Source organism: Cajanus cajan, chromosome 4 (assembly GCF_000230855.2).
Source record: "Cajanus cajan strain Asha chromosome 4, NIPB_CcT2T_4, whole genome shotgun sequence".
NCBI classification, from domain to species: domain Eukaryota; kingdom Viridiplantae; phylum Streptophyta; class Magnoliopsida; order Fabales; family Fabaceae; genus Cajanus; species Cajanus cajan.
The window spans coordinates 22,416,066-22,441,463 of NC_138520.1; the positions used below are offsets into that span (position 1 = coordinate 22,416,066).

At 29.4% G+C, this 25,398-nt stretch overlaps 1 protein-coding gene and 1 non-coding gene across 3 annotated transcripts; both read right to left on the reverse strand.

Annotated features, from left to right (window-relative positions):
• Positions 1-3,612: 3,612 nt before the first annotated feature.
• Positions 3,613-9,134, reverse strand: LOC109818307 (ankyrin). 2 transcript variants are annotated; one of them, XM_020383751.3, is made up of 4 exons: positions 8,641-9,134; positions 6,726-7,001; positions 5,829-5,966; positions 3,613-5,336 (listed from the first exon to the last, which is right to left on the reverse strand). In XM_020383751.3, the coding sequence occupies exons 1-4, from the start codon at positions 8,938-8,940 to the stop codon at positions 3,804-3,806; spliced, it is 2,247 nt and encodes a 748-aa protein (XP_020239340.1). In that variant the 5' UTR covers positions 8,941-9,134; the 3' UTR covers positions 3,613-3,803. The 2 variants fall into 2 exon arrangements, with proteins under 2 accessions (XP_020239340.1, XP_029124650.1); XM_029268817.2 differs by lacking the exon at positions 8,641-9,134 and adding an exon at positions 7,294-8,589.
• An 8,991-nt stretch (positions 9,135-18,125) lies between these two features.
• Positions 18,126-18,198, reverse strand: TRNAR-CCU (transfer RNA arginine (anticodon CCU)). Its single transcript has one exon. It is a non-coding gene; the product is annotated as a tRNA-Arg (tRNA).
• Positions 18,199-25,398: the final 7,200 nt, after the last annotated feature.

Sequence of the window (25,398 nt, forward strand, 5' to 3'; positions counted from 1 at the left end):
ACGCTGTGACGGTCCAGACGGGTATTAGGCGAGTGGGGGGTCTAGTCGGAATTTTACCGGGAAGGTACAACTTCCTTTATTTCTTGTTCATCTTCAGAATCCAAGGAAGAAATAGTCTATAATAAATTTTTCTTAAAATCTTCTTTAGAATTGGCTTCCAAAGAAAATTTAAAAGGGGCCTTCTTATTTATCATTGCAATCTTCTTAAATGATACTTAAGGACTTAAAGTCAATCTAGTCTTCCAATACTTGAATTTAGATTTAAGAAATTCTATATTAGATTTTTCCACCAAAAAACTCTTACTTTTAGGTAGAGGTTTTGTGGATAAGGGACCTCCAAGTGTTTGTGCAACTCATACATGTGCTGAAACAACAAACTTACTCCCATGGTTGAGCAAAAGTTGAGAAGTTTCAAGTGGGAAAGCATATTTAGAGTTAATACCTTGAAATTATCATAATATTTTACGATTTTAAGTGGTAAAATAGCTCTTATTGGTCCTACAAATAGGAACCAATCCAGAAATTAAGAAGGATAATTTGACATGTAATTCATTTTTAAAACTGGTATAACATGAATGTCTAAAGTTTTTTTCAAAAAGAATCTTATACCAGACTTCTTGATAATCAGAGTAATTATAAGAGGAAGGAGTGAAGGGTCTCCAAAAACCCTTTTCAATAAAAAGATGATGATTCCAATCTAAAAATGTCAACATCTTCATTATCTTACATTTAGAATAATTAACAATGGAGAGATCCCTTTTATTCATTTTAGAACTGATATCTACAGATCTAGTGTCAATTAAAATAAATTAGTAAAACCTCTTATTTGTTTCCAGGCTTGGATTTTTAGGTATCTAACTCCAATATGAAGGGGATAACCTTTTTAATGATTTTTGGTAGTTCGAGATTTTCTAATTTAGGTTCTAGAGTCTAGTTTTTAACATGTGGCTTTTATATGAAAATCTAATAGTGATGGTAATTCTGGGACCTTTTTAGGAGCTTTAGAAGATGAGGATTTTAATACAGAAAAAGAATTATTGGTGATTATAGGAGTATGGACCTTTTTAGGAGCTTTAGAAGATGAGGATTTTAATACAGAAAAAGAATTATTGGTGATTATAGGAGTATTTAGGATGATTGATAATTTTTTGGTCTTAGTAGTGGACTTTGCATATGAAGGGACAAAGTCATCTAAAGATAAACTTTTAGAGGGTGTGAAAATTATGAACCTCATAGAGGACTTCATTTTTTAAGAGAATTCTCTCTCTCTCTCTCTCTCTCTCTCTCTCTCTCTCTATATATATATATATATATATATATATATATATATATATATATATATATATATATTAGTTTTAGTAAAAATATTTATAATAATTTATTTATTTTTTATTAATAATTTTAAGTTATTGAATAAACATAAAGTAGCACTTTAACTTCAAATTAATTATCTTTTTATATATTTTACATATTCCAAACTCTTTGTTTTATAACTTTAATTTCTTTATTTTGAAAATTTGAACAATGTAACTTAAACCTACCAATTTTTGTTATGGGTTTTCTCATGCAAATTTATTTTAAGAATTTTATGATTTTTCTTGTATTTTCATTTTACAAATTTTGCTACAGTTTTGACAAAAATATGATCATTTCTTTAGTTCTTACAGCTTCTTATATAAATTTTGTTTTATATAATAAACTTTACGTAACTTGCATATTTTTTTACAAATAAATTATCAATTTTAATATATATATATATACATATATATATATATAATGTGTTATTAATAAATTAAAAAATATATACATTATAATGTTAACTATTTTGACCCTCCAAGAAAATTTATCAAGTTTTACTATTAAATTACCTAACAATCAATAATCATCAGAATAACCTATGATAGTATTTTAAGAAAGTAAATTTAAAATATAGTTTTATTTTATAAAATGATGATTATTTTTTACTTATATATATATATATATATATATATATATATATATATAAATATATATATATATATATATATATATATATAAATTAGTTGATTTTGGATATTCGACGTTTCTAAACCAAGCAGTACATTTAGCACATAGGAAACACATGTACATTTCATCATTTCTACCTCTAAATGATTATTTTTCTTTACTTAATGATTATTTTAGTTATTCATAAGTGTGATTTTTTCGAGTTCAGGTTCTTATATTAACCTTTTTAACCAGCTTACACACCAACAATTGACCAGTGAATATGATTTATACATAATTGTATGGTTAATATTGGTTTGACTTACCCATAATTCTATCACTGTCCCTCTTCAACAATTAATTTAAGAATTAAATGTTTTTTTACTTCTTAAATCTTTTTTAATTTTTAGTTTTAATCTCTAAACAAATTTTATTTGGTTTTACTCTCTGAAATTATTTGTTTTTAGAACAAAAAAATTTAACCACAAGGACCAAATTTTATTTGCAGTGTAAAGAATAAAGATACAATTGATGTAGTTGCACTTTTTTCTTTTTGTGGAAAAACTAACTACCTTGAGTTCTGTTTGTACATGTTTAATATTAATTTCACCATGGATGCTATTATCACAGATATTTTAATGTTCATAGATTGCAGTCTCAACTGATGTAGTTGCACTTTATCTAACTACATTGAGTTTTGTTTCTATTTGTTTAATATTATTTTCATCACGAATGCTATTATCGCAAACCTGTTAAATTTCATAGACTGCAGTCTAAAGATAAATTAACAAAAAAAAAAAAACAAATATTAATGAGAGGAAAAACTCTAATAACTTAAAAGTAAAAATTGACAAAAATTCAATAATTAATATTAATAAAAAAATGTTCTAAACTAAAAATAAAAATTAACAAAACTTCAAAAACTAAAAATATATTTAATCTTTAATTTAATTTCAACATGTATTTCATTTAATTAATCATTTATATATAATTATTTAATTTCACTAATGACTATTACTTGATACGTAACACAAAAGAATTTTAGTTTTCCTCTAGTATTATTATAAATATTATTTAAATGTTATAATGAATGAAGATTCACACTCAATGAAATTTGTGATTAGATATTAGTTTTGCAAATTCACATTCTAACAAAAACAACAATATGCCCTTACACAGCACTTATAGTTATTGTGAGTTTCCACAAATAGTACATAATTTGATATGTGTTCGTTCCTCATGACATAAGTTCGATAACTTAATATCCTACTTTAGTAGATATATCTACTCAATGAGATCACTTAATACCAAAGGTAAAATTCTTTTAATAGATTTTTACTAACTTCCAATTCAACAAGTAAAATTCTACTTCAAATCGGACATTATCAAATTTTGACTAACTACCAAGTAGATAATAATGTCTAAGAATCTCCAACAAGGTATCCAATAATCATGGAATGTCATCCTTGGTCTACTATTTTTATTTATCAAAGAAAAAAATAGTTAGACCTACTAGTAATTTTTAAGATATAATTATCTTTTTACCCTTGTTATTTAACTCATACAGTTATTGTTTTTAGAAATATGTCTACTACCTAATGCTAATTTCTGGAAGACGAACAGTATTCCCTAACCATAAGAACAACAGGTACAAGAGACACTACAGTGCTTCCTTGTTTTCAGTTTCCCCAACCTCCAAAAAAAACATAAGGATGTACAATAGTTGAGATCAAAATCTTTACAATAATAAACAGTTAAAGTACTTCGAGTTGAAGTACCACTTCAAACACCTATACATCCTACCATATCAACACTAACACTACTACTTAAACCGACCTCTACTTATGAAAAATAGCCTCTTTGGTTACAAGTTTAATTCCCCTCACCCAAAGCTCAGCAACTTCTAGCCCCCCATCACATACAAAATGCACTTCCCTGTTCTTGTTAGTGATGACTCTAAACACTCCAGGTTCATCTGCATCACCTTTCTTGTACCTATTTCTACGCAATGCTGAGCTTGGTCCTAACTCTGCCTCACAACACACCACATTTCTCCGACTAGACTTCCCCCAACATAGCACACCTGAAGATTTCAACATCTGCATTTGTTTCCTATGTGGAGAGCCCTTCCCACCTTTGGTGTGCTTCTGAACGTAGGCACCACTTAATACCAATTTGCGAGCAAGTTCATCTAGTATAACAGCCTCTGCATCGTTTTTCCCTCCGGCGAATTTCCTTGCAAGTAAAAGTGCAGTTTCCCCCCGAGCATTTTTGGCATTACAATGAGCACCGTGTGAAATTAGAAGCTTGCAAATGGACGCGTGCCCTTCCCTTGCTGCTAACATGAGCGGAGTGTAGTCCTCTCCGTCAGGGGCATTGACATCATAGCCTTTGCTGGTGAGCAATGTAACAGCATCCAAGTCACCACGACGAGCGGCACGATGTAAAGCATAGAATCCACCAGCATTGATGTTTCCCTTTTCAAGCTCAAATTCAAGCATGACCTTTTCAAATAAATCACAATTATGATTCATTTCAGAGAGGGTTATTGCTGTCTCACCAGATTTATTGCACAACTTTACATCAGCTCCGGCATACACCAGCAAACGGAAAGAATCCACATGGCCATTTGAAGCAGTATGCATAACTGCAGAGAAACCACTATCATCTTGATAGTCGAGATCAAATTCTCCAGATTCAATGACAATTTTCAATGCTTCAGTATCCCCAGCTTGAGCTACAAAAATTAAAGGGGAAAAAGTAGTATTGCTGGATTTGGGTATCTTGCCTTTTCTAATTGTATCCAACACTGCTTGTTGAAAACCAAGTGACCACTTATTTGACTCAGCAATTGAACTTGCAGATTGACCAGAAATATTCACCAAGCCAAAATCAGCACCAGCTTTTGTTAGTACTTTGACACACTCCTCTTGTTTACATTTTGCACAGATCATCAAAGCCGTGTCACCAGAGTCTGTTGTAGAGTTCAAATCACAACCGAAATCAATAAGGCATTGAATAACTGTTGGAAAGCCTAGACGAGATGCCATGTGTATAGGAAGGAACTCTGTCTTGCTGGTTGTTTTAACTGGGGATTCCACATCTGCACCACATTCTAAGAGCACCCTGACAGCCTCAACGTTGCCACAAAGTATGGCATGGTGTAGAAGGGTCCTTCCATGGTGAGGTTTGGAGGAGACATGTTGCAGGAGCATGCGTAGTATAGCACCACTTCTTTCAAAATACTCAACTGCACACCAGGTGATGTCATAAGGTTCTCCCAGCCCAGCACCCACACGAAGCTCTTCACCAGTTGAAGTGTCCCATGACCACGCTCCAAGCCTCACTTCTAAGTCTAACCTAGCACCATTCTGTAGTTCATTCGGAAGAAAAGTCCTAGTGAGGCTCATTTCACATTAACAATAAAATCTAGCAAGTGAAAAAGATCAATTCAATCATGTCATATTCGGTAGAATAAACCGACCAAAATTTAACTATGAAATCTTTTTTTTTTTTTTTGGGTAAATTGTGCAACTGCAGAAACCTGCTGAACGTCATTAAAAGAGGTTGGTACCTTTTGGCAGACTTATAACATATTCTTCAGTATTAACGAACGGGTATTTTATGCCACAGTCACATGGCTTCTTGCATGATTCATTATAACTTTATGGAAATTATTTTGGATAAAATGTAATAAGTTAATAAAAAGTGGCGGGCCAATAGTTATTCACAAAAAGTAAATCCCAAAAGCAAAGAAATATTGGTTGAAAAAACTAGGACAGCGGATATGTGAAATATTCTCCTACACTAAACTAAATTGTAATAATAACCAAAGGTTTGAAAGGGGCAGTGGTAAAGATTACCTGCAGTAACAAATCAACAACAGGGACCTGCCTATGGATTACAGCTGCAACAAGTGCAGTACAATCTACATTTGTGTGGAGAGAAGGCTTAAGTGACTGTAAAAGCACCCGGTCTGTCGCACTCGCATCCACACCACACTGCCAATGGAGAGACCACATCCAAAGTTTAGCAAATTCTAACAAGTATTAACCATACACCGTAACTAAAATGTTCTAAGCAACAATGCAAAACATAGTCGAAAAAGAGAGAAATATAACAAGTAGCCGTAGGCAAAGATAATCAGTGAATTGTATTCAGAAAAGTGAGATTACAGCATTTATATCATGTGCAAAAATAACTAACACCTAACCAACCAATTAATGACAGCTGGACAGTAACAGATTAATGTTAAACTGCACTCAATTACTATTAACCCCTTTTTCTTCAATTTCTGATAAATGTACCAGTGAAAAGGTCGAGAAAGGTATATTTAGTTTCCCTCAGAGACTGGCAGCTAAATACTAGGAAGTTTAGGTGGGAATCTGAGTTGAACTCTAGGAGGAAGAAATTCATAGAAGCTTGCTTTTGCAAAATGACAGGTAGGTGAAATTTTTGAGGGAGTTTTATGGAAAGCTACCAAGTATGGCAGAGACATGAAACTTTTCTGAATGTAGAGAGAGCAGGAGGGAGAAACATTATTATATTGTGGCAAATAGCATCCAAATTATGTACCAGCAGTCGTACATAACAAAAGATGTTAATAATGAAGTCAAGAACCTCACGGTAGAGGTGAGAGATGCAAGTCCACACTCCACAAATCTTACCCTCCTTAAAGCGTTGGATAATACCAACTATACAAATGCAAATGCTATTAATCTATGCTCTAGAACTATGTTGCTGCATAGCATAACACGTACCTTTATGAGCGTCTCAACCACATCTACAAACCCCCTGCAGCTTGCGGTCACTAGAGCGTGTACAGCAACATGAGGTCGGATCAAATCTGAGCTCATGAGCAATTCTACACACCCTGCTTGACCATGGCAACTTGCCTCTATAAGAGCTTCTTCACATGCTGGTTGCGATGCTCCTGCTTTGAGCAAGGTCTCTAGAATTTTAAACTGACCCTCCCTTACTGCAGCAGTCGTGGCAAAGCCTCTGAAGAGCTTCTGGTTTACATCAGCTCCCACACTCTGTCAATGAAGAAGAAGAAGAAGAAGAAGAAAAAGAAATCAACTTGTTTGTGCATGCTTGATTAGATTGATTTTAAGAAACAAAAGTTTGTTTTGTAATTTTTAAAACAAATTGATAAAAAAAAAATTAATTAATATTTCTGTAAAATAAACTAAACCAATTGTTATAGTTTATAACCCCGGGCAAAATTCTACAACAATATTATTTTTTCTGATTTTCTTTCTACACATTTGTTCAAAATGATGGAAGTAGGAAAATAACAACTCAGCGATAAAGTGCGAATTCAGGAACTTTTAATAAGCTTGAAATATAATGCCTTCCACACTTTAATCATTTTACTTCCTTTCTGTAGTTACGTATCCTGTTATAAATTAGCTTAAAAGATTAAATCCACTCGGATACAGAAAAGAAGGGGAACAAAAGATTATGAGATATGGCTAAGCCAACCCAAAGCAAAATAGAAGATAACAGTGAACAAAATCAATCAAATAAATAAATAAAAACAGGGAAGGTAATGAAAAGTTTTCTTTTTTTGGTGGGTGGGACCTAAGGAGAGAAGGAAGTATCATGTGTAAATTGCAATGTCCAATGGTCGGGGACAGTATGGGGCACACAAGAGTGAAAGACAAGCTAGCTTCCCAAAAAAAAAAAAAAAAAAAATATTATTATGGAAAAAAAAAAAAAAATCTGTCTTCATCTAATGCTCTCTCAGAGTCTTGTGCTATCTCGTAAAAATTAGAGGTAAATTCTTTTATAAAATAATTAAGGGATAACTTTTTTTTACAGTATATTTTCTCCCTTCTAGACTGGTCCTTTGTCTGAAAGGCAGCCACCTGTTATTAGGAAAAAAATAATTGACTGGCACTGAAATATTTTCCTCTGGGAAAAAAAGGAACGTGTCATTCCATCTCTAGCTTAGAATGATTTGAAAGCCTTACGGATCGTAATATTCATTTTCTTTGTCGCTTCAAAAACCCCAAACACTGAATCGATTTGGATACATGCTTGGTACCCGAGTATCTGTCCTGCTTTAGATTCAGGAAGAATGACAAGGGCAAATGGACAGAGATAAATGTATAGACTAGAATGACAACGACGGAGAAAAGTAGAGTGGGGACCAACCACGAAATTTCATCCAATAAAAACGCGAACGGGATTCAAAAATTCAAATTCAACGTAACTTTTTCCACTTTTGTTTGAAATAAATTAAACACGAACGGAGCCAAGAGCTGTTATATCTTTTTTCGTTTTGAAAATTAAAACAGAGGTATAGAAGTTTTGATTTTGAACTCGCAAGAAGAAATTTCTAAGATTAGTACACGAAAAAAATTTCCGTACATAAAAATCACGATTTCTGATAATCATAAATTTTGAAAATCATTTCATGACAACAAAAATTACCTTCAGATAACAACGTTTTCTAGTAGTATTTTTTTAAAATAGCAAACCAAAAGGAGAAACCAACATTTTCTATGTGAAATTTTCAGAAATGTTAACAACAATGCCACTCTCAGCGAATTGTTCACTAAAGCTGAGCAAACAAAACAGTTCAAATTGAAATTCAAATTCAAAGTCAACGAATCCGCACTTATGAAAAGGATAAAACAGTCGAAATCGAAACAACGAAGGCGGCGTTACCAGCAGCTTCCTGACGAGGGCGGCGTTGGCGGCGTGGACGGCGAGGAAGAGCGGCGAGACGTCGGAGACGAATTCCTGGAAGTGGAGGCGGACCTGGCTGGGGGATTCCGGGAGGAGGAGGAGGTCAGCGGCGGCGGTCTTGAGCGTGACGGCGCCGGCGAAGTTGACGTCGACGGAGGGATCGGCAATGCAGTGGAAGGCGAGGGGGAGATCGCCGGAGTGAGAGGCTTCTAGAAGGCGCTGCGACACTTCGGCCACGTAGTCCACCGGAAACACCTGCCTGGCGGAAAACACCGTCATTGTGCGGCGGCTAAGTTGGAGGTTTCAGATTACTTAACTTTTTATTTTATGTTGCGTTAGTTGGAGCATGCGCTACGCCTGAAAAGGTGAAAATGGTTTAATGTTTTTTTTTTTCTCTCTCTCTCTTTCTTTGTTGACGCGAGACTCGAGAGAAGGAAGTTGAAACTTGAAAGGAGTGAGCGGCAGAGAGAGAAGAAGGAGGTGAGTGGGTATTTATATTATACCACTGCAGGGAAAGAGAAAAGATTAAAATTTAAAAGTACTAACTACCGAGTATTCTCTCCTTCGTCCAAACCTAGCACTATTGTCTTGTACGTAATTCTAAACGTATAATTTATAATTCATTTATTTTTAATAAATTATTAATTTGGTATATTCTTTATTTATTATCAAAAAAAATATATTTTTCATTAACAATTTTTTTCATGAATTTGATGGAGACTAAATAAGTATATATTATATTCTCTCTCAACTTAAATTCTTTATATTTGTAAGAGTTAAGACTTAAGATTTGATCTGACTAATTAAATTGATATTATAAATTATATTTTTTATTTTTATAGAAGTAATACTAATTTTTTAAAAAAATTGTGTAATAATCTTTAAAAAAAAACTATTGATTTAATGTCTAAATTAATATACTTTATTGATGTTTAAGGGTTAACTTTTTTTATTTTTTATAAAGTTTAAGGAGGATTAACTTTAAAGATATCAAAATTTAAGAAATTATTTAGTATGATTTAATTTTTATTAATTAATTTCTAAACATTAGAGAATTATTTGTATAATACAATACTGTATTTCTTTATTCTAGGAACTATTTAGGTGAGAGAATAATATTTGTATTAAGAAATTAATGGTCAGAATATGTTAGCATTGTAAAATTTAACTATTATTTAGTATTTTATAGGACAGATATTCTTTAGTTGTAAAGTTATATATATAATATATATATATATATATAAGATAAATTTGTTAATTATATAATAATTTAGCTTAAAATCTATATTTAAAATAATTTAATTTAGTTAATGGTGTAGAAACATGTAAAATACACTACAAAATAAATAACTACGGAGTATACTCTCCTTCACGGAAAGCTAGTATATTGTCTTGTAAATGTAAACGTCTAATATATTGTTTTGTTCTTTGTTTATTATTTTGATAAATCATTAATTTGGTACTCAAATATTATTTTTTAAAATAATTTTATTTTTAAAAAACATAATTGTATTGTAATATTTAAAATACTGAAAATATATAGATTTACTTATAAATTTATATCCTTTATCAGTATATAGGGACTAACTTTAATTAAAAACATCAATTTTTAAGAATTTTTTTAATAATAATTTAAAATATATTTCATGTAATTTTTGAAATTGGAGTGAGCATCAGTCAGTTTAGATCGGTTTATTCTTATTTAAACTTGATTTAATTTTTTTTTTATCGTATTATTTTTAAATTTGAATTCTAGTCGACTACTGTCTTAAAAAATATATAGAATAAGAATGAACTGATTATTTTTTATACACTATATTAATTTTATCATTATGTGTAGTTAAATTAAAAATTAAAAGAAACACAAAACTTAAATTAAGATATATTTTTAAGATAAAATTTTTTATTATAAATCTAATATCATATTATAAAAATATATCAATTTTTTTATTATTAATATACAATAATTCAATAAAAAAATATATTTTTAGGACAGTATTATATATTAAATCGAGTTGTGTAGCCTAGAATGTAACTTAAAAACTGTTCTAAATATTTAGTACATCTAATTTCAAAATCCAAGTCAAATTAATCTGGGGTGAAATAGATTCACGAACCAAGTTGAATCATATTCACTCTTACTTTAAAATGCACTTTGAAAATCCTATACATCAAGAATCTTAAAATCTCTAATACTTTGAAATATACTTCATGCTACAAATAAACACTACATAGAAAAAACATTGGTACATTTGTAGCATGTGTATAGTCTATTCTAAAGAGGAAGTGTTTCATCTACTATTCGTGTGGTATAGACTTTACAAATTGTATTTAATATTTATTTTTTATAATTACAACTTTTGAGAGATCTAGTGAGAGACATGTAATTTGTCCTTTAGTCTAACAAAACATTCAGACTTATAGTATATAAAAAATTAAACTCTTATTTTAATATATTAATTTTAATTTTTTAATTATTTTATGTTCTCTTTATTAAATTATTTTAATATGCTTTTAAATTTTAAATTATTAAAATGTTTCATCTTTAAAAGTTAATAAACATGTTAAATTATTAAAATTATATATAATTATAATTACTTTTGGAATACAACTTTAATTACTTAAAACATAATTTTATCTACTAAATAAAAAGAGATAAAAATTATTATATATATACTATCATCTTACATTTTATTAACTATTTTAAAAATGTTTATTAAATAATTTTAATTCAATAATATAGTTTATAGAGATTGTAGATAACTCCTTGGAACATCTCCAACCCAAGAATCTAATTTGGGTTCTTAACACTTTTTGTGGTCCTGAATGGTAACATGACATTTAGAGTAGTGCTAACAACATATTTTTTTTATTAGTTAAAATTTATGTTTATTTTAAAAAAAAATTATTGATTATGCATGTGAAGTGGCAAATTAAGGATTTGCATGTTTACTTCTATTTTATTTTCAATTTTCACTTTAATTTGCAAAAATGTTACATTATTTTCGGTTGTTTCCTATCTTTTTATATATATATATATATATATATATATATATATATATATATATATATATATATATATATATATTAACCCTCTCATCTCTCTCATATATATATATATATGGAGCAATATCAAGTGATAGAGAATTTATTATGAGAGATGAGAGGGTTAAAATATATATATATATATATATATTTTTTTTTTTTTTACTTTTTCACGTACAAATATTTGAAAAGAATAAATACTTGTTGAAAATAAGGTAACACTTTTTTATTTAAAAGTAAAAATTGGAAATGACAATAGAAGTAAATGGACTTTAAGTTTCTCAAATGTTTTGCAGGCGAATTAGAATCTCAAAAACTAAGACACTAATGTATTTCACCTATTATTTATTAATCCAAGAAAAATGAATCATAATTAAGAATTTTCTTATAAAGAATTTAATGCAAGAAGCATTTTTTTTCTTCTTTTTGATAAAGACGGTTGTTATTCTTTACTAGATGCAATCTTATTCAAGACAAGTAGGTGATAACTTTTCCTTCAAATAATTAACTCAAACCCTAAATACTCAAAATTTGAACTCAAACTAACTCAAACCATTATAAAAGGCAAAAGACATTCTAGATTAAACTCTCATAAAAAAGATCACACAAAGCTTCTAAGTTGTTTTTATAAAAACAAATAAAGGGGATAATTCTTCAATTACTTTTAGTAGAATTCTATTATTAAAATTGAAATCTCACTTTGATAATTTATACTAATTTTAATGCAAATATATTTATATTATTGTTTATTAAAATCAAACTTTGGTTTTTATAACACCTAATTACATTAGCAACACCCCTTATTAATTTATTTACTTATTTGTTATTAGAAAACTACAGTAAACCTTTTGCATTTATTTCTTAACTTATAAATATGAAATTTGGAAACAAAAATAGAAAATTAAAAGGGATTGTTATAAACATGGTCATAAAACAAGAAATTACCATAGATAGTTATATAAAAAAAATTATGATATATTCAAAAATTCATACATCAAATAACTGAACTAGAGTAGTGCATAAATTCTACTCTAACTAACATAAGAATAAATAATTAAATTTAGTCTTCAAGTTCTACATTTTCCTATAGGTCTTCACACTCTTTGACATATATACGACGCAACAAGTTAACTTCTTATTTGCACATCCATTCAATAGGTACACACACAAAAAGAAAAAATAAAAATAAAAAGAAAAGTGAGGAATATTGGTTTCACACTTATCTACAAATTGATGGTAGGCGTCCTATTAAAAATTAATCACATAATTAACAAGACTTTACGGGCCTAAGATTAATCTAATTGCACTATCTCAACTTTAACTCTATATGGATCTATACTTTTTCCATTGGGAAGTAACCGAGAGAATATATGCCTCTACATATGGTATATATATAACTTTATATCACAAATGAAATCAAAATTCTGAACTTAGGACATCCATGGTCTTTAAATCTCTAAGGCATACTTCACAACAATCATAGAATGTTAAGCAATTGTTAGAGTTTTCAAGCTTGGTATGTAAAATATTTGAGTGATAGGTCGTTACTCTAACCATTGGATCGACCTTGACCAGTTTGACACTATATCCCGAAGACCTCTACAAGTTGATCATTGCCTTTCATTCCTCATCTTTCTAATGTGACTTTTCATGCAGGGTGTCATGTTACTACATATACCTTTTGTTAGGAATTAACATTAACAATAATAAAAGAGACTAATCAAATAACATAAAGTTTCTTCATTCATCATACTAAATGTTACACTTTAAAACGACTAATTCGGGATTTGTTTGCCTATTGAACCAGTAAGAGTGATGTTTTTTTCTTAAGGTTTCTTTCATGAAAGCTGTTAGAATTCAAGTATGAAGTGAAGTCTCACATTGGTTAGAGTTGAGCATGTTGAGTAATATATAAGTGAGAAAGACCCACCTACCTATTGCCTTAAGGTTTTAGGATATGTTGTGGTGTCAAGTTTACTTGTGTGACTTACTCACTACCCATTATGTGGAGTGCTCCCCGGAGTTAAAAACTCCCCAACATTGGTATTAGAGTTGATGGTTCGACCAAGTGACTGGTGATCGCCACAGACGAGTATTGGTTGGATCTAAGAGTGGGATCCTAAATGGAATTGGCAGGAGATACAAGAGTAGGATCATCCCTTGTATTGTCCCTAAAGGTGTGGAGGACGTGTGTCGTTGAAGTGCAACGGTAGTCCAAGTAAGGCCACCATTGAATACTCATGGACGAAAGAAAAAGCTTCCGCTTGAGTGGGAGCGTGACCATGTGGAAGGGATTCACACTTGAGGGGGAGTGTTGGAATTCAAGTGTGAAGTGAAGTCCCACATTGGTTAGAGTTGGACATGTTGAGTAATATATAAGTGAGAAAGACCCACCTACCTATTGTCTTAAGGTTTTAGGATATGTTGTGGTGTCAAGTTCACTTCTGTGACTTACTCACTACCCATTATGTGGAGTGCTCCCCGACGTTAAAAACTCCCCCAACAAAAGCTAATAGTTCTTCTTTATATGTTGTAATGTAAATGCGATGGCCGGTTGAATGGAGGAGCTTAGTTGATATCCTACTAAATTGTTTGGAGCATGACCATATAGAGCTTGAAACAGGGAGGTTTCAATGGTCGAATGATGAGTAGTATTGTGCCAGTATTCTGCAAGGTGGAGGAAGGAGAACCATTTCTTAGGGTTATTTCTTGTGAAGCAATAGAGATAGGCTTCTAGAGAGCAATTTAATACCTCAACCTGACCATCCGTTTGAGGGTGATAGGTTGAACTATACTTGAGAATTATCCCCTAAGCCTTGAAGAGATGGGACTAGAACAAGCTAAGAAAGAGAAAATCGCAGTCAAACAAGATGGAGCTTGGTATATCGTGAAGGTGAACAATGTTTGTGAAAAAAACGTTGCACCAACTATTGTGCAGTTTATTGAGTTGGCAAAGCAATGAAATGCACAAAACAAGTAAGTTTATCACATATCACCCATATTGTCGTGTGGTTGTAAGAGCTAGGCAAATGAGTGATAAAATCCATTATAATTCATCCTATGCTTTCTCTAAAACCTTCAAGGGTAGAAATGATTAGATTTATATAAAATTTTGATTTGACCTATAAGCTTGTTTTTTTTTTTTTTTAGAAGAGACCTACCAACTTATTTAAGAACATGCTTTATGACAATGTAATACTAAGATAGAAGTAAAAAAAATAATGTTTTATATTTTATAAAAATAAAGTTTACCTTATTTATATATAAAACATTGTAATGATCCATGTACTTTGATTTCTTCACTTAACAGTTTAAGTACTAGCAGTAGAAACATAAATGCAATTATCTAATATTAGAATACACATAGTACCTAAATATACATGTCATAATATGTATACATATGTAAAAGTTTAACAATAATTGAAAACATATAACAAGCATATATATTTGTGTGTGTGTGCATGTATGTATAAACACAATAATCCAGTACTAATGTATGTAGGTGTGGTTTACATGATGATGTTGGTAGTATAGATACATTTACTTATATACTTGTTATGTGATTATTCTTTTGAACACAACTAATAACCAACTACATTGAGGTAGCTCAAAAGGTCAACACCACCATCACCAACATGGCTTCACATGAACACCACCTGCAATCTATCCCTACTTTGCTCTCATACCAAGTATGATCATCGTAGTCTATTACAATGAAACATGTAAGGGTAAGTTAGTATTCAAAAGAATAATCACATAACAAGTATATAAGTAAATGTATCTATTCTACCAACATTATCATGTAAATCACACAACACAACACCTCATGGCTTACAACCCAATCACATCACAACAATTTCAACTTACATCATGCCATTCAACAACAAATCCACATAGCATAGGAACAACACCATGATCGACATATCATATGCATAACACCTCAACTACATGTGTCGTCATACATTCAACTAAGAGATCTATTACAACTAAGGTGAGCAATCTAAGTTACTTGACTCTATCAACCCAATAATGCAACCTTTTTACACCTATTAGATCGACAACCAAATTTGGATAAAAAATCACAACAACATGGTTTCTCATATTTCTCCATTTAAACTAGGAAAGTATAATATTCCTATCAGGATAGAAAAACTTAAGTGTGAGTCTACGACAACATTAGCATGTATAGCTAAGCCTCATATATGATTAGTCTACCGATTACCCTCCAAATACTATGTCTCTTCCAATAATTAGTTAGAGGTTTTGGCCCCTAATCTTGTACGCAATTTTTGGTCACTTTATACATGTATGACTCAACTCAACCCTCATACAGATCAACATTGGTCACTTATAATCAATATAGCTCGACTTGACCTCTATATTATGGTCACTTATAAACGATATGCATCGACCTTGCTCACATACTACATAAACTAAGGTACTAGAAGGGACTTCAATCACCCACTTCAAGTGTCAATTACTCAAAAAGGGTTTCAACAACTAGACTCGTAGAGCACCACAACATTATCCTCATATTGGGATATCCAACTTTTGAAAACATTTCCTTTAGTTCTAAGGCAATCAACATAACCCAACCTAATGCCTTCAACATTCTCAACACCATCGCCTCAACATGTCAACACTTCAATCATCAATATACATTATCTGAGGTCAATGTATGAAGAACTAGCAACATATAACAACATACAACATGTAATAGATCCAACTAACCTATTCATGTTCAACACTTTATCAACCAAACAACATAATGTCATAAGACAACCCACACTTGATGTCATTGAGGTAGAGAACTCTAAAGCTCACCCACGTCCGATGCCACTTAACCTGCACTTGATGTGAATGAGGTAGAAAGCCCCTTTGGCAATCACATCTAACATGGCTAAACCCATGCTTGACCCCATTTCAGCCTAAAAGTCTCTAACTGAATCATGCTCGACATCACTAAATTAGCATCGATGTCATGTAGGTAGAGTGCCTCTGACTTGATGATGTCTAGCATCTCTCAACTAAGTCTTGGCATCACCATGTTGGAGAGCTTTAGAGGCTTTCGTGTTCAGCACCATTCAATCTATGCTTAGTGTGACCAAGTCAAAGAGTTCACCTCTAACTTACACCCAACGTTACCAATCCTATGTTCGATGTCAGTGGAGCAAAAAGCCTTTAATCCATGTCATGCTTGATGCCTTGTAGTTGCACCCGACACGATGATGAAATCTACAGTTGGCAAAATTATGAAAATGGCTCTCTTCACCTAAAAACCACACAAATCAAGCATGCGTTGCAACAATTCACATATACTCATTATCGATAACTCATTTCCTGCCAAAAAAACAACATGCAACTACAAATAGACTAGAATCACCAAAATTCACCTCAACATGCTTCAAAACACCAAAACTCAGCACATACCAAATCCCACCTCAAAATTCAACCAGGTAGCCACAAAATTATAAAATTAACCAACATACAACTAGTACACCTCGATAAGAATCAAGTCTAGCTCCCTTTACCACAAGATCAACAAGAATCAAAGGAAGAAGAGGACGGGTTCTAAGCTAACTCCGGGAAGCTCTACATGACTCAACAAGCTCTTATTCACAACTCTACTGATCTAAATAAACAACACAACTTCTCATAATCTTTGAGGAAGGATCACTCACTCTAAGGAGGTTTAGGGAGCGAAAAAGGTTCTTTTAGACTCTAGAGCCATTCTCCGTAGACTATCTCTTCAAGATTTCTTAAGAAAGAATTTATGAACCTCAAGTCTTAAAAAAAACTTATATATCTTTTCATCCATATTAAACTGAACTTTATCTAAAGAAGCTCCTAAACAACTAAAACTCCTCAAGAAAATCTTAGAGTTCTTAACAATAAAATAATAACACAATAAAATCACCACAACATATAATTTAACAAAATAAATAATAATTAATAAAAATGTATAGTATTACAAACATATTTTTATAAACTAATATGATATATAATCATGATAAATTATTTAAAAAGATATATTTTTAATAAAATTAAAAAAATTCAATAATAATTAATAAAAATGTATGTTATTGAAAATATGTTTTTATAAACTAATATGATAATCATGATAAATTATTTAAAAAATATATTTTTAATAAAATTTAAAAAATATATATATTTTTAATAAAATTAAAAAAATTCAATAATAATTAATAGAAATGTATATTATTACAAACATGTTTTTATAAATTAATATGATAATCATGATAAACTATTTTAAAAAATATATTTTTAATAAAATTAAAAAAAATTCAATAATAATTAATAAAAATGTATGTTATTACAAACATGTTTTTATAAACTAATATGACAATAAATTATTTTGAAAAATATATTTTTAATAAAATTAAAAATAAAAATAAATACGCGCCAGGTAGGGGTCGAACCTACGACTTTCTGCTTAGGAAACAGACGCTCTATCCACTGAGCTACAGGCGCTTAGACAGTTCTCCATAATCAATGTATGAACTTGTCAATACTTGCATCTTGGTGAATTTCGTTTTTCTGGTGGTAATATAACGCGTTTATTTACTCTTCCTTTGACTTGGGGTTTCTAAACGTCATACGTTACCATCTCAAGGTTTAATTATTTAATATTTTTAACAATGAACAATAAATTTTTAAAATTATAAATATAATAATTATATTTAACTAAATTATTCATTTATTTTATTAGTATTCTTTTTTCATTTAACTTCGATAAGCACCTAAAGACAATTTATCACTTCATGGAAGAGCCGAACGAAGGGAAATTTATATCTGACAGCATTTGATCTTATAATTCTTCCTAGTTAGGTGATTAGTTGTAGTGCAAATGACTTCATGAGCCAAATTTGTTTTTAAATTTGACATATTTATTTAATATAAATTCGTTTTTAATATTTATTTTATCTTTTTCAAAAGTTTGATTTGATTTTTAAAAATTATTTAAATTCTGTTTTTTAGTGAAACGTTTTTTAATAGGTAACTACACAAAACCCTGGTTTTATTTATCGCTAAATGACATAAATTTATAGATAATTTAACTATTTGAGGTTATATGTTATATGAAACCATGTAAACAAGTTTCGCTGCTTTGTATTCGTTAAAATTTGACACCATTTATTGACGTATTTTTTTTTTTTTTTTTTTTTATGTTGAATGTTGTCTAAATAAAGATACAATAATATATTTATAAATATGCTAATTTTTTTTTAATAAATATCAATTTATCTATCATAAAATATTCTTTTTAACAAGTTTGTCAATATTCATCATAAAATGTGTTAGTCTGTCTTGGACACCAATAACAATAATGCTACACTCGTTATATAGAATATGCACATTTTATGATAGAGAAAGTTACATTCATCATACAATATTTTATATTATATTATGGCGAACATTGATCAATGTGAATTTTTTATATTACGAGTTGATCTATCATAGAATGTGTCAATAGTTTGTGCTGGATCTCTACACTTATATACTTTTTACCAGCCTGATTTCTAGTCAATAAAAAATTTAAGTTTTTTTTAATATAAATAAATTTAATAAATATTTTGTATCGATTACGTGAATAAAAAAAATTATTTATTAATCTCAACTGCATTTTCAACACTGATAATGTAAAGAATTATGCTACACTCTCCAAAAAATTGTCCGAACCATGTTCCGAATAATTAAAATAATAATATTTCTTAATAAATTTATTATAAAATAATTATTTAATTTAATATTTTATAATTTAAATTAATATTTTATTTATTCAAAAAAGATTTCGACATAAATGGTTGAATCATTTTCCTAATGTAAAATATCATAAACTGGATCCATGTGCATGGGGAGGGGAGAGGCACTTATTACATAGTTGAAGGCTTTTTGACCTGTACTATACTATACTACTCAGTCACAGACTCATAGGTACGTACCTCAACTCACCACCAAACAAAGTTAATATCACTCCATATCTTCTCACAAATTCAAAGATCTATCTCTTCTCTTTAATCACCAAATCCAACATTGTACACTACTGTACTTTACATATATATATATATAAGCCACCCACATGAAATTAAAGACCACCATAACAAACAGTAACACACAAGCTAACGTGTGTGAGTGCTCTTGTTTCAATCTCTTTTGACCACACCCCCTTTGTCGGTAACATTTTTCACTTTTGGTGAATGCAGAATGCAGTGAGATCAACCCCACCAGGAAAATTAATTATTGGATTTTCTATATTCACTTTTCAAAAAATTGTTATAAAAATATTCATGCAGAGTCTCAGCCCTCCAATTTTCATCCAACAGTCATAAATGTGCTGATAATTAATGCTTTCACTTGTTAATATTGCATTCATTCATGAAGTTAACAACTTAGAACTATCAGATAAAAAATTGTACGACTCATTTTGTTTCAGTCAATCAACTTAATTAAAGCACATATTTGAAGTCTCAATTATTTTGTATGACTTCATCTAACTATTATAAATGTGTTAAGTACATGAATGTGTGGAAAAATGACAGCACTGAATAATGGGGTTCTATAATTATGGGAGACATTAGTTATTGAACATGGAAACACATAGGTGCATAGTTATAAAATTATAATCACTATAATATAAAAAGAAAAAAAAAGTTTGATGCATGCATGAGGCCAACAACACAGAGGTGAGTCAGCATGCTAACTGGAATTTGACCCTGCAAAATATATTACTTTTGTCACTTTGTGACATGTTACAGTTTTTAAATTTTAGTTACCCTTTTGCTTTTTTATTTTTATTTTTATTTTTTATTTGTTTTGGTACTGATATTATCAAACTGCATCTGAGCTCAGGCATAAAAGACAACGGCCACACATTGACAAGTCATAATCAACGTGCCATGACAAGAGCATTTTGTTGTTATATATAGAATTATAAGATCCACAAATCCATGCTCTTTTAATTTAGTGTTTTAGTGTATTTATTATAATACACTCTCGAAAAAATAAAGTTAATTTAATTAAAAATATTAAATATTAAATAACTCGATAATTTAAATTAATTTTTACAAATTATTTTTTCTTTTTCTACTTTTGTTTTTTATTAATTAATATCTATATATTTATTTATCTTTTCTAATTCTAATAAGAAAATTTTTATTTATTTAATTTTAAATATTTATTATTTTCTATCTAAAAAATATTTATTAAATAAACATATTTTATAGAAAATATAATTAATACGATTGATAATTAGAGTAAGATCTTATAAAACGAAAAAAAATGAAAAGAATCTTAGATATACGAAAGGAGGTAGTATTAATTAATATATTGTGTGTATTTATATATATATATATATATATATATATATATATATATATATATCACTACAAAAAAATTATCATACAGTGACACACATCCTATAGTGATACAATATGTGTTACTAAAAATTATTTTTTACCCACACAATAAATATAATATATGTTGATATATTGTTAAAAAAATGTAGGTATAGGTTATAGTGACATATAAAATATGTTATTAAATATTATTCAAAATCAACATTAAAATTGTATGTAGTTATGTGTCAAATAGATATATACTTACATATATTGTACCTATAATGATATTTTTTGTATTTCATTACATGTAACACTTTTTGTATGTTATTACATGTAACACTTCTCGTAGTATATATATATAATTTTACCACATCTATTTTTTTCTTTCATTGTACAAAAATTATACGCATTTCATTCCTCTTCGATTTATTATCTAGTTTTTAATTACTTTTTCTTCTTCAATGTCTATCAGTTCATGATTAGTTTATTCTAAGAAAAAGTAGGAATTAGCAACAAATTATAGAATACATTTAAGAGAAGAAATTAAAGTCAGAAGATCCATTTCAAAGAAAGATATGAAGATTTAGGGCCCTGAAGAATTAGAAGCGGAAGTGAGCAGTTAAAAAGAAATAGAGCATGTGAGTATATGTACCACAGATCTTATGTTTTATTTGGTGGAGAATCAAATTTTGGCATGAAAATCTGTTCACATTGTTAATTAATTAAGTTTTATAGACTTGTTAATTGCATTTTAGTTAGTTTACATAGTAGGAATTTGGATTCACATGAGTAATGAATAATTTACGTAGTTTAATTAATTAAATAGTTGAAGTTCATATTGTGACTCTTACAATATAAAAAATTCAAATTAGAAAAATATGTACATCTATTTAATACTTTTAAACTTTTTGATAATGAAAAAAATTTAGTTTACATGATTAGAAGAATAGAAATATATTATATATAACTCAACATATATAATTATTACCTTATTTTTATTTATTTGAATTATTGTTGTATGACATTATTCACATTTTCGATGTCGGTCTGCCAAACATGTCGTGTTCTTTCTCAGAATGGTTTTTGGATCTACATCATAGCCCACCCTCCTTTTTTTTATTATTATATTTTTTTAATTTACTTTGTGAATCATCAAAGGCTTTGGTAGCTTCTGCTTTTTCTATTGGTGATTAATTAAAAAAAAAATGCTAAAAAAAAGGCAGTTAGAAAGAATGGTAGAATTGGCCATTGGGTGCTAGTTATAAAGCCGACAATAGAAATGGAACAAAGAGGATCCAATGAGGGACAGGAACATAAGTGACATACTTCAATTTCTTTCAACCCACACTCTTTTGCCTCACTTCCTTCTTCCTTTATTTATTTATTTTATAAAAATATTTTAGTTGTATTTTAAAATTCACTATCAAAAACTAACATGTATTCATCTATGTAACTGTTTCTTCTTTTATTTATTATTAGAGGAGTTAGATTTAAGATATTTTGTGTTTCTAAAAATTATAGATAATATATTAAATTATTGTGAGTAATTATTTAGAAAAAATATTAAAAAACTATTTTTTTAATATTAAAGAGATATAATAATCTACTAAAAAATGGAGATAAAAAACAGTTATACTTTGATATTTTTTTATAATAAAAATATATTATTAATTACTTTTTTATATTTTAATAAACACTAATATACTAGTCGTATTATTTTTTTAAAATTAATCTTTATAAACAATATGCATTGATTTTACACTTTGATTCGATTAATTGTTGTTTTTTAAGGATTCGATTAAAAAATTATTATATAATAAATTTATTTACCTTTATAAAACTATATAAAAGTCATAGATTGCTTGACAATAAAAGTACATATACTCATTGAAGTCATCATTATGTATGTAGCATCATATTTTTATAATTAACATTCCATGTTTAAAATTATTTTGGTTGGTTTTATATTTTTGTTTGACATATATAACTAACGAAAAAAAATTAACTAAAAACTGAAAATATTAAGAGCCGAAAAGTTAAAAGGTGAAAAATTAAAAGATGATAACGCCTTTGATCGAATTAAAACTATTATTTGATTAATTAATTGTTATAAAATGATGTATACAAACATATTCATGTATGAACATGTATATTTATAGTAATGTATACCGATATATCAAAAGGGATGTTTCTTTTAGTAATTATCTTAATTTTGATCAATTATTATATTTTTTTATTATTTAAAAAAAAATTAAATATACAAAGATTTAAACTCAAGACTTTGAAACTTGAATTTAACTACAATACTAATTAAATCATCAAACATTAATTACTTATTTATTATTTTTTTTATTATAGAAGTATGAAGTATCTTGATCTCGTTAGTAATATATAATATAAATTTTAATAAGTTATTATTTATATTTACAATTTATCATTATTATTAAGTAAAAATTCATAAAAAGTTAAAAAGTTAAATAACCGAGTATGCACGAATAATTTATTAAATATGATTATTTTTTTAATTTTATTTTTGGTCTTTAAAAATTAAAATTGTTATTTATAATCTTTGTAATTTTTGAAAATCTTACTTTAGTCTCTCAAGTTATTGATAACATATCTGAAAGTGATAGGTTGAGACAATTATATAAGATCAATAGTTTCTTCTTCTTCCTCCTCCTCAGATAGCTTAGAATCGAGGTAAGGAAAGTTGGAATCTTGGGGATTAGGTTGAAACGTTGGAATGTTGAATGAATAAAAAGTTTAATATTGAAAGAATTTATGAAATCTGTAGTTGAGGATGGATTCAAAGGGGGTTGCATGTTGAAAAATTGAGGTTTGGTGTTCGTGGTGAAATGTTAAAAATGTTGATGATTTCTTTGAGTTTTGGTGCTCGTATGTTGTTTTTTTTGTGGTTTTCTAGGTTGCATAAATGAATCTAGTAGAGATAATGAATGTAGATTGTGTTTAAGAGAAAAAATGGTGAAATGTAGGTGAAGAACAAAGGATGAAGCCATGAAAGTGTAGAAAATTTTTGCACTCAACACTACAACCATGGTTGAGCACTGGAATTGTGAGAGAAAATGGGATGGTAAAGGTCCATCATTGAGCGCTGCAGTGGTGGGGAAAATTGGACTGGTAGAGATCCAGCGCTGCAGCCACGGTTGAGCACTACTGCCATGGGAAGAAAATTGATGAACTGGTAGAAATCCAGAGTTGAAAAATTGAATTGAGTGCTACAGTGGTGGGAGTAGATGATCGAATTTGATCTTGATATCTTTATGAAAGTTGTAGACTTGGATATTAGCTTTCCAATGACATTTGGAATCACCTAAAAAGGAGGTCTAGAACTCCAGTTATGATCTTTTTAGTGAGCAAAGGTTAAACTGTCAATATTTAGGCAAACTTTTGCAGTTTTTACAATTTTCAACATGATAGATGATGGAACTAGAACTTGAGTTCTTCATGAAAGTTGTAGAAAATCTTCTTGTCTTTCATATGAGATAAGGATGAGCATGATAGGAGTAGTAGAACTTCTTATGCGTTATTTTTTGTGAAGATTATCATGGCACAATAAGTAATTTAGTTAAGTTATATTAGTTGTTGAAAGATGATTAAGTTGTAAGTCATTCTAGTTGCTTAAGTTAATTTATAATGTTGTTTTATAAAGATGTGAATGTTGTAAAGATGTATTTTATTTGCGTTGTTTAAGTTGACATGATGTGAGGTTGAAAGTCAAGTCAAGTAGTATGTTGTGAAGTTGTGAAGCTATATTAGGATTCTATATGAACAATGTTGATGTGTTGTTGAGATGCATGTTGATCATAGTGTTGTAAATGAGTTGTGATGATGATGATATGAGTTGAAAAGTTGTATGTTGATTGAGTTGCTGTGTTAAAAATTATAATGAGTTGTTGAGTTGTGTTGACCACTTAGGACTAGAGGAGATATTTTCAAAAGTTGCATATCTCATTGTGTAGATATTCTGTTGTGGTGCTTCAAGAGCCTAATTTGTTGAAAAGCTGATGAGTCATTATTTTCCCTTATTTATTTATCTTTCTATACTTATTTTAATTGTTGATTTGGGCTTAATCGCTTATTAATTGTACAATTTTACTGTTTGGGCTTCATTGGGTCAGTAATTCGAATTTTAATTAATTCTGATTCACTTGGTCTAATTTTTCTTTATCAATTATTTTCAGGTTAATTGTGGAACATTTTTGGGCTTGGATATTAATTTTGGACTTCAACAGATAAATGCCACGTCAGCGCCACTTCACCACATCAGCGCCACATCAACATTTTTTTAATTTTATTTTTCATTTATTTCATT

Bases quoted from the DNA above. Each gene is read 5' to 3' on its own strand.
- LOC109818307 (XM_020383751.3), bottom strand. From the start codon at position 8,940: ATGACGGTGTTTTCCGCCAGGCAGGTGTTTCCGGTGGACTACGTGGCC. The intron at 7,002-8,640 runs GTAACGCCGCCT...CTTCATTGACAG, and splicing joins CCCTCGTCAGGAAGCTGCTG to AGTGTGGGAGCTGATGTAAA. The intron at 5,967-6,725 runs GTACGTGTTATG...CTCCATTGGCAG, and splicing joins TGGTTGAGACGCTCATAAAG to TGTGGTGTGGATGCGAGTGC.